Source organism: Asparagus officinalis, chromosome 3 (assembly GCF_001876935.1).
Source record: "Asparagus officinalis chromosome 3, Aspof.V1, whole genome shotgun sequence".
NCBI lineage: Eukaryota > Viridiplantae > Streptophyta > Magnoliopsida > Asparagales > Asparagaceae > Asparagus > Asparagus officinalis.
The window spans coordinates 16,514,513-16,525,737 of NC_033796.1; the positions used below are offsets into that span (position 1 = coordinate 16,514,513).

Consider the following 11,225-nt stretch of genomic DNA (forward strand, 5'->3'; position numbering starts at 1 on the left):
GGCGGCCGTCGTAGGGATTTGCATGTACATCGTCGCCGGTGCAACTTTGAGAGCTTTAAGCTCTTCAAGCTCCATATGCAGTCTTCTGTTTTCGTCGCTCAGAGTCTCGCAGCACCTCTTTAGGACCTCGCAGTCTACTTCTGTTTGCTTGAGCTTAGTCCTGCAGCAATATATATATATTTCCCATTCATTATCGTGTTTATACTAATAACACAAAAGATTAAAATATGACAAGTTTAAAATTTTAAATATTAGATTGTGATCCTTTTTTTTATTAAAAAAAATTAGATTGTGGTTTTTGATTAAGAAAATTCTTGCACATGTTTGCGAGAGAGACCGGGAAGTTCGTGGAAGCTTCAACTAGGGTGACCTAATTTGTAATAGCTATTGTTTTCTTTTTATTGTTTTGAAGTTTAGGACTATTTTTGGAAATTTTGAAGGAATAACATCATTTGATTTCCTCAGACATATACTTTACAGTTGAACGACTCAACGATTTCTAAAATAATTATAGCCAAAACAAAACATTAAAATCAATCAGATTAAACAAATTCTTATTTTGTTATTTTTCATTTTCCCTTTTTTATGGTTATCTATATATTTGAGAGTAAAACAAATTGTCTGTTACCCTCTATTTTGCTAGACGTTTCCTTAACAAATTTAATTCAAGCACGAGATGATTTTGGATCACTAATTATCGTTTTAAAAGGAAGGAAATAGTTTTATCTCAAAAAATATTCTAAAAATACTTTTATCTCAAAAATAGAAAAAGAACTTAAATTTGACAACATATATCCCCATAATTTAGAACTATAAATTCTTTTACAGGATTGAGGCACAAACCTTGCTCTCCTGTTCTGGAACCAGACCTCAACTTGCCTCGGCCGGAGATTCAATTGCTTAGCTAAAGCTTGCTTTTGTTTCTGACATGCACATAAACAACCAAATGAAAAATAAATATTAGAAGAAATTAAAATAAAATATGCACTTACACACAAAATATCAATTGTAGCAATTAAGGACTATGTACGTGTACTAACTGGATTAAGAGTAGTATGCTCTTTAAACCTCTCCTCCAAAAGCGCCGACTGCTCCTTTGTTAGTCTAAGCTTCTTTCTTGCACCTCCCTCTTCCTCTTCATCACTTGTCCTCGACGAAACCCTCTCTACCTCCTCGTTCCCTGTATCTCTCTCACGCTTGATGTTATATAGATGACCAATAGAGAATGATGAATTGGCGCTATTAGGGGATGAGGATTGCCCTCCCTCTTTCACCGCTCTCGATCTATAGGTATCCTCAGGGAGTCCTAGGGTTAGAGAGGGCTCAAGATCAAGCTTAGGATTTGGAGATGACGGCTTCAATTTGAGAGGAGGATTGCTTCGGCCTAGGCCAAGAACTAGACCGGTATCACATACATCTTCTTATTAACTATGTTCATGGTGAAGAGGAGAGGGGGGGGGGGGGGTGAGTGCTTATGATTGTGAGAAAGGAATGAATATTGAAAGAATGAGAGGGAAGAATGAGTTAAATGGGTGAGATGGGAACTTTACATAGTTGACAAATAGTGAGAAACCTAACACATTAATGAGACTCATGAAGATAATAGGCGGTTGGAGGGTGGGGGGGGGGGGGTATATATGACCACTTTGGTCAAGGATATGACATGAGGAAAGAACATGAACTACTGGTTCACATGTAAAAAAAAATTATCAAGGGGTTCATCTCCCTATCTCTAGGTTTAATGGTTTTATCCTTTCATTTGCTTTACACATACTATTATGTACAATTTAGGCAACCTTGGCATGCCCTTTCATGAGCTGGCCTTTTAACTTCACAACCTTTTTAAGGATGGATACAATAATTAGTTGCTACAAGGAGATTGGTATGTATGAGATGAGTAGGTCCCCTACACTTAAAATAGATGTTAAGGGTTCACATTCAACTTTTCCTTGAAAAGGTTTGAAAGGTTGTTGAGGATGGTGGTAACTGATAGAGGGATATGAAATTAGATCAAGTCTTGGTTAGTTGATGCAAGTCCTACACATCCTTAATCAATTCAGTCTTGATCAGACAGGGAACCAACCTTGTACAGCCACCAACCCTTGGCAATAAAGGACCATTCCAGGCTTGCTAGTGCTTTATGGTTGCTCAGGGTTAGTCCTTTTAGATTGATAGGTTTCACTGTGTTTGATTAAATATCTGGTGTTTCCTTTCACTAGATGTTTGATACAACAAGGACAGTCTTTAATTGACTAAATGCAAAATCGGAGAAGTCGATTATTAGTGCATCGCTTCAAGTGTTGTTCTCTTTTTGATACACTATCTAATACATAATAATGTAACTAGATAGTTTTCGTTCAATTAGTAATTACACCCTTTAAGTGAAAATTGAAGGCTAAGGCATATTCTCAAAAGTTAATAAAAATCATTAATTTAATGAGTTACTCTAAGAGTGTACATACCCAAATCCACTATGTTGACTTATATTTTGATTAGGGGTATGCATAAACTAAGAACGAAAATGATGTGGTTCTAAATCACAAGCTTTGAGTGGTATCAGAGCTCTAGGGTTTCAGACCTAGGGTTTGGTTTGGGTGGAGGAAATTCGGTATTGGAAGCTTGGATCTTGGAGTTCTAGGCTTCGGTGGAGATAGCGTTGCGGAGTTACCGTTGGAGATCTCGTCTTCCACGTGTGGTTAGGAGTTCGTGTTGGAATCCAATCTACTGTTCAAGTTGGGTAATTTCTCAATTCTACCAGTTGTTCGAATTTTATCTACAATTCAGAGTTAGCAAGCAATGGCAGGAGATATTGGTGAAAGCAGCAAGGCTATGACGAGTACAGTTCAGGTTGCACTTTAGAATACGAAGACCAGTGTTGTGAAGTATGATGGTAAAATTAACTTTGGGTTGTGGATGTGTGATGTGCAGGATGCACTGAATGCTCAAAATTTAGAAGAGACCATCATGGTCTATGAGAGACCACCAAAATATGATGAGGTGATATGGGACAAAATGAATCGAAATGCTTGTGGGGTGATTAGATCTTGTTTGGAATAAGAGTTGAAGTACGATGTTATCGGCGTGACGTCTACAATGAAGATGTGAGAGATTCTCAACAAGTATCTTATGAAGAGTGTTGAGAACCGTTTGCACTTGCTGCGAATATTGTTTAGATTCCAGATATCTAGGGGTACCTCACTTGCAGATCATGCGAACAACTACACAAAGTTGTTGTAGGACTTGGTGAATGTGGATGAGAAGATATCGGATAAGTACAAGGTGATTATTTTTTAGGCTACTTACCTAATGAGAAGTATGATATTTTCATGCTCACTTTGTTGAATAGTAGATCTTCCATCACTTATAGTGAAGTGACTAACACATTGACAATTTTTGACTTGAGGAAGAAGGATAAAGAGTCTTCCAGAGCTAGCACTTCAGAAGAGGCCTAGTCGACGAGAGGAAAGAGTCCATATCTAAGAGGTGGTAATCCAGGAAGGTCAAAGTCTAGAGGCCACTACTAGATTTTAAAGAACTAGTGTGCCTTTGGTAGAGAATAAATACATTGGAAGAGATATTACTCGAAGCTCAAATAGAAGGAGAATAGCAAGAAGAAGGGCCCGAAGGCTAGCGAGGTGAATATCGCTAAAGATGGTGATGATTAAGATGATTCATACTTTTCTCTATTGATTACTCCAGAGGCTAACCATGTGGATGCATCGGATTGGATGCTGGATTCTGGTGCTACTTATCATGTGCCTCCCTGGAGAGATTTGTTTTCATCTTTTGAGAAGCTCGATGGGATATGGTGGTCATGGGAAACAATTAGTCTCGTGGCATTCATGGGATAGGTACCGTCAGGATTCAAATGCACGATGGAGTTATTTGAGAGTTGAATGAAGTGAGATTTGTTCCTCAGCTGAAGAAGAATCTTATTTTTATTGGATTCAAGGTGACTTTTAAGAACGCCAACAAAAGTTACTAAGAGATTTTTGATAGTGATGAAGGCGATCCGCAGTAGGAATCTTTATTATCTGAAGAGAAGCACCGAGATTGGTCAGGTAGCTTCAGTAGTTTCAGAGGCGGACACGAGCAGACTTTGACACTACAGATTGGGGCACACATGAGAAAAGTCACTGCATGTATTGTGCAAGAAGGGGCTATTGAAGGGAGCTAAGAGTGAAAAGATTGAATTCTGTGAACACTGTGTTCTTGGAAAGAAGACTAAAGTAAAGTTTAGGACAACCATTCATAGGACGACATGCATCTTACATTACGTGCACACGAATGTTTGGGGTCCCACCAAGATAGCATCACTTGGTGGTCGATATTGGTTCGTCACGTTTGTGGATGACTATTCTAGACGTTGTTGGGTGTACACCATGGCAAAGAAAAGTAAAGTCCTAGAGATATTTATGGAGTGGAAAAGAAGATTAGAACTGCAGACATAGAGAAAGATCAAGACGTTAAGATCCGATAATGTTGGAGAGTATACTTCAGACCCCTTTCAGCAGCTATGTCGAGACGAGGGCATAGAGAGACACTTCATAGTTAGTCACATGCCATAACAGAATGGGGTGGCAGAGAGATTGAATCGATCTTTACTGAAAAAGGTCCGATGTTTGTTATCGCAAAGTGGTTAGGAGAAGATCTTTTGAGCTGAGACACTTTTATATGTGAGTCACCTCATTAATAGGCTGTTTTCATCTATGATTGAGGGGAAAACCGCTATGGAGATGTGGTCAGGAGAGCCAACACATGACTATGATCACCTTAAGGTATTTGGGTGCCCTGTATTTTATCATATTAAAACTGATAAATTAGAACATTGAGCTAAGAAGGTCATATTTATGGGATTCAAGCGTGGTGTCAAAAAATATAAGCTTTGGAATCCAGTTGATAAGAAGATTATGCTGGGTAGAGACTTCACTTTTGACGAGGCTTCGCTCTTGAAGCCTTCCAGCTCTCATCAGGTGGAGAGCACCCCGACAGAGAAGACATCATAGGTGGTGGAGATTGATGCAGCTCCACAGTGTCCAGATAGGACCGTATCCATTAGAGTACTGACTGAGGTGATGCCAGGTGAGTACAGTGATGATTTGGAGGATACAGGTTCAGTAGAGCAGGATCAGGGATTGACGTATCTGGTTCATGATTCTATTGTAGTTCGGAGACCCAGGAGAGACATACGGTTGCTAGCAAGGTATACAGATACAGTGGTTGGGTATGTACTTCTGGTGGAGAGTGTCGATGAGATGGTTCCTACTATATTCAGAGAAGCTGAGCAAAGTTTAGAGGCTGATTTGTGGAAGGAGGCTATGCAAGAGGAGATGGAGTCTCTTCAGAAGAACGACACATGAGAGCTTATCGAGCTTCCAAAGGGGCGGAAGGCAATTGGTTATAAATGTGTGTATACCAAGAAGGAGGGCATTCAGGGTACTCTAGTGAGGTTCAAAGCTAGGTTGGTAGCGAAGATCTATGCACATGAAGAATGCATTGACTACAATGAAGTCTTTTCTCCGGTGGTGAAGCACTCTTCAATTAGGATCTTGCTAGCTTTGGTGGCACAATATAAATTGGAATTGGATCAATTAGATGTGAAAACAACTTTTTTTCATGGTGATCTTGATGAAGAAATTTATATGACTCAGCTATTAGGGTTTCGAACTACAGAAAAGGAGAAATTAGTTTGTAGATTAAATAAATCACTATACTGATTGAAGCAATCTCCAAGACAGTGGTATAGGCGATTTGATGGGTACATGATCGGCCATTCATATATTAGGAGCTAGTTTGATCCTTGCGTGTACTATCGCAAGTTACATGGAGGTGCGTATATTTATTTGTTACTTTATGTCGATAACATGTTGGTTACTTCTATTTCCATATATCCACCATAGATAAGTTGAAGATACAACTTTCGAGCGAGTTTGAGATGAAGGATTTGGGTGAAGCAAAGCACATTTTAGGGATGGAGATTGGCAGAGACGGAGATAAGGGCAGAATTTGTTTGACACAAGTGGCTTATTTGAAGAAAGTGCTGCAGTGGTTCAATGTGAGTATGGAGACAAAGCCAGTCAGTGTATCTTTGGTAGCACATTTGAAGCTTTCAGCTAACCTCTCACCGAAGATAGTTGAAGATAGAGAGTTAATGTCGAAGACTCCTTATGCGAGCGCAGTGGGAAGTTTGATGTACACCATGATATGTACAAGGCCGAATTTGTCACAGGCAGTTAGCATGGTCTCACGATATATGCACGACCCAGATCCGGGTCATTGGGATGCCGTGAGGTGAATTTTGAGGTACATTTGATGTACTTTCAACGTTGGTTTGGTGTTTGAGCGGGACACTAGTGGTGGGCTGCTATGTATTTGTTATGTTAATTCAGACTATGCTGAAGATTTGGATAAACACTGGTTGATGACGAGATATATGTTCACTTTGACCCATGCGTTGGTGTGTTAGAGATGCACATTGAAGTCTACGGTAGCTTTGTCAACGATGGAGGCAAAGTATATGACAATTACGGAGGCTGTTAAGGAGGCAATTTGGCTTCAAGGACTTTTGGAAGATATTGGTGTTTTACAACGATCTATCATCCTTTATTGTGATAGTATGAGTGCTATCTATTTGGCGAAGAATCAGGTTTTTCATGCGAGGACGAAGTATATCGATGTTCATTATCACTTCATTCAAGATATTCTTGAAGATGGGGATGTGGAGCTTGTAATGGTCCACACAAAAGACAATCCAGCAGATATACTCATGAAGGTGGTCCTGAGCAATAAGTTCGATCATTGTAGAATCTTGTTGTGGATTTGTGCTTGTTGAGGCCATTCGATGCCATTTGGATGAACTACGGGCGGTTTGATTCCTTGGGAGAGGGAGTACGTAGGCAACCACAATGGTGCAGACGGATTTGGTGAAACGACGCATTAGTGCTCTTGTTGGTGTCGGCTCAGTTTTGGGAACACTTCGCTGAGGTGGAGAATTGTTAAAAATGACAAAGAAAACAAGACGTGCATATGAGGAGGCTCATCGGTCGACTGATCGGGTCTGATTGGTCGATCGATTCGACCTCTAGAAGATTACAGGAGTTTCGGATCGGTCGATTGATGGACCGCTGAATAGTCAGCGCCAATAAAATCACAATCAGTATTGAAGTCGATCGTCAGAACCGATGCAACCCTTAATCGTGAGTCGATATCGGTAATTGGCGCTGAATTTGTTTATCTGGCTTGGGTTTGTGTGTGTGTGTGTGTGTGTTGGGTGTTGGTGTGTGTTTGGTCGTTAGTGTGTATATCTATATATATATAGTATATTATAATAATAATATAATATATAATAACTATAGATTATATATATATATATATATTGAGAGCACGTTTTTAGGGTTTAAGGAAAGAGTCGTTTATCAGAGATTTTAGATTGTTTTGAGCATTTTGAGAGGGAGATTATTATGAAAGAGTGAGAGATCTTTGGTTAGGGTTATTTTGAGAGTTTGTGTGAGTTGTAACCCGTTGTTTTCTCCTTCCATATAGTGAAATCTCCCCATTCTCTCCCCGTGGATGTAGGCAATTTGCCGAACCACGTAAATCTCTGTGTTTGTGTGTGATTTTGGCCGTTCTTTTGTGAATTGCACTCGTTAGTTGTTCTCCTCTCATTGCTCAACGACTCGTTTGGTTTGTGTGCACGCTTCCTCCGACGCGCAATATTGAGTTTCAATTATGGGTAATCTTTGATTAAAAAATATGTTGTCTTATTTTGAACATTATTGAGAGTACTTAACTGAAGTGAAATATATTTAAATAACAGTATTTGGAGTAGTAGTTTAAAAGAGTTTTGAATTCCAATTCTGGATATATCCAATTAAACAAGATGCTGCCTTATTTTGAATTGTATTTGGAGTTGTTAGTGAAAATTTAATCAACCAAATAATATCTATAATCTAGAATTATATGCAAGCGCATAGCACATGCCTAAACCTATACTACAATTAAACTTTGACCAATGGCCTCAAATGTGAACTTGGGCTCGACGAAGCAACCAAGTCAAGTCCAATGCTCGATATCCGTAGTTAACCAAACTGTAATTGTAACTGCACCATCGAATTTTCACAATCAGACGAACTGAATTCATTCAAAATTCTCTCAAGATCTCTTCATCATTGAACTGATCATTGCTACAGCAAGCATCACTGGAGAGCGTGTGATATCGGCATGTGATCGAGTGGTCCTAGAGCCATAAAGAACCCACACATGAAGTGTTGGCACTCTTATGGCCTAGTTACCCTACTACACTCAGCAAAAATTGGCAGATGTCCAGTTGCTATCCTCAATTGTCTGGCTTCATTTCATGCTTCAAGCCCCCTTGATGATGTGAGAGAGACAGTTGGGCAACTGCTAATAAAAGGGGTTAATGAGCTATGGCCTATGTGTTTTATTTGGAATTAGAAAGAAGGAGCAGAGGTGGGCTCAGGTCAAGATCCTTGAGAGCAAAATGTATGCATGTGTGAGATCTGATCGAGATTCAGAGAGACGTGGCTGTTTTCTCTCAAGAAGAAAGTTGAGTTGAGAGGTCAGTTTTACCTAAATGAGCACCTTAGACGGGTCACCCTAGATAGCCTCTCATTATCTTTTCAGTCTAAAAGGTTGCAACAGTTTAGTAGATCTTCACTAACTGATAAATACGTTCCCATTGGCTCATTTTTTTAAAAAAAATGAGAACTTTTTTGAGAAAAAAAAATATTTCCTTGTGGATAATCTTTTTTAATGATCAATATACTTTATCCTCATGGATGTTTGATGTCAACACAATGGAATTAACATGTTATTTATCAATTATCTGACGAAAAAGCATTATAAATATTTTCTGATTATTTAATAAAGTTTTCACACGTATATTAGTAGCCTCTTTAGTATATATTTATCAGTTAATTAAATGTAATTGACCTGATTGACTTGAGATGTTAGGTTTAAAATATTAAGTTTAAATGTTTGCCGAAATGTTTGGTGTAGATATGGAAACAGCCCATATTAATTGGTCTTGATAGATAATAGAAGAAGAGGTAACTTTTACCCTTTTAAAAATCACCGCTTCAAATTATGAGTGATCATTTTATGAATGATAAATCTACAAGAAGATATCAATAAACTAACATAAAGCTAACTTCATACGCCTATTATTTGATTTCTACAAGACTTGCATGTATGCCACCTCTCTCACAAAATATACGCAAACTTTTACACAGGACAAATGAGGAGTTTGTACTTTTTCTATCTTTTCAAACATTATTTAAGAGGTTAAACTTCTCAAGCCAACTTGTCTCTTAATTTATATTGATCAACGGAACACATAAACCGATCACCAACCTTTAGCTTTTGACTTTCCACAAACTGGCTAGTGAACTTGCTTTCCACATCAGCGGCAACATCATTTCTCTATACGCAATCTTCCATAATCTGCAATTTTCATATCTTTCCCTTTCACAAATGCAGATATCCAATTGTCCATTTTCCATTCTTTTCTTTGTAAAGCTAACACTAAAGTAGCAAACATTAGGGAAGATATATACCGTAAAAATGATTAGAAAAAGAACAATATACAGTATTTAGGTAATTAACAATAAAAGGTATACATCCATCAATAAGGCAAATAAAGAGAATTGGTCCATCAAACAATTGTAATTTAGTCCATCAAACATTGGTCGACGATTTGTAGAATGTCCTTCCTTGAATTTTGAGTTTGAGTCGGAAGTTGATGTCATTTCTTCAACCTTGCTCTGATACCAAATGAAGGGTCATGTTTTTGCTTATGTATACCAAGTGTAGGATCGTGATCCTTAAGAATAGAGCGTGTTGTTATAAAAATCTGCGGAAGTTTTACACTTAAACACTAGAGGATGAGTTTGCAAAGTAGATTATAAATTACAAAGAAAGAATGACAATCTCAGAAAGTGAACATCACAAACACAAGCATGTATACTGGTTCCACCTCCCCGGTGTACATCCAGTTCACAAACAAATCCCGCTTGAGAGTTTCCACTATGATTTTGAAACTTTACAAAATCAAAAGCAAACCTGACCAATTTGAAAGACCATGCAAATTGCAACCCAATAGACAAGACCATGCCAATCGTCACACCGATCTCTTGACCAAGAGATCAACCCTCTCAAACCTGAGAGAACCTTCCTTGAATCAATGTACAATTCCAACCCTATAAACCTTGATGTGGATGTGAACGTGTAACAATGACTTATCAATCTTTTTAACTCTCTGAATATTGCTTAAAAAGCTCTAAGAATGATAGGAACAAAGACAATATCAGAAACTCTCTTTTATGAAAAAACAGCTCGAAAAACTAAAAGTTTAGAGAGTTAATTTGCACAATATGTGAATCTTACAAGTGCAAGACTTGGTGCTTGTTTTTTGATGTTTGAACCTATTTATAGCCTCTGAAATGACATAATTTTAAACCCAATTAATGTCCACAAAACGGCTATAAATAGTCATGTTATGGTCGGTCACCATAATAAAAATGGAAGTATCGGAAGAATACCTGCGTAAGATCAAACGAGCTATGGTCCGAATCAACTTAGAGGCTCAAAAGCCCATTCAGAGCCAAGTCCCTCAACTAGACGAGCAAACAAGCCTTATTCCGATCGATAGGTCATCATGACTGACTCGAAGAACGGGATCAGTCGCCCCCTTGCAATTAAGACAACGCCTTGAGCAGACGACTCGACTACCGAGTCGCCAAATCATAATGATGACTCGCAGATCAACCCGCCTCGGCCAAAGGGGTAAGAGCCGACCAATATTATTTTAAACGTCAATCGACACAACAGTACTGATTAGTCCTATCAAGATCTCCATTCTGACAACCCACGTGCACCAGCCGCTTATTCGGCTTACAAGTCATCTCCCAGAGGATTGCCATCATGTGTCTTTGTGCACGAATGACTTCTCCTCCAATTCTCAGCCGCCACCTGGAGAGAGAAGGACGGCCACGCAGCCGACCTACCCTACAAACTGCCTCTTCTGACAAACCCAGGGCACTGAGAAGATATTTCTCCCCTAACACTAAATGACTTCCCTTCCAGTCGCCTGCCCATACCTGGAGGAAGAAAAATAACTCAGTAGCATGCATGTTCACCTTTCAAACCGCCTCCTGTGTGTAGTCAACAAAAACCGAGGGTCAAACTCCCAAATACAAGGGGGCTAT

At 38.9% G+C, this 11,225-nt stretch overlaps 1 protein-coding gene across 1 annotated transcript in view; it reads right to left on the minus strand.

The window, feature by feature from the left end:
* LOC109833185 (homeobox-leucine zipper protein HAT22-like) overlaps positions 1–1,421 on the minus strand; it is a gene marked incomplete at its 5' end in the record, with an annotated part of 1,869 nt that extends 448 nt beyond the window's left edge. Inside the window, 3 exon segments of the mRNA XM_020400760.1 lie at positions 1–160; positions 844–923; positions 1,041–1,421. The exon segment at positions 1–160 is cut by the window's left edge and continues 9 nt beyond it. Of these exon segments, the coding sequence (XP_020256349.1) occupies positions 1–160; positions 844–923; positions 1,041–1,421 (621 nt within the window).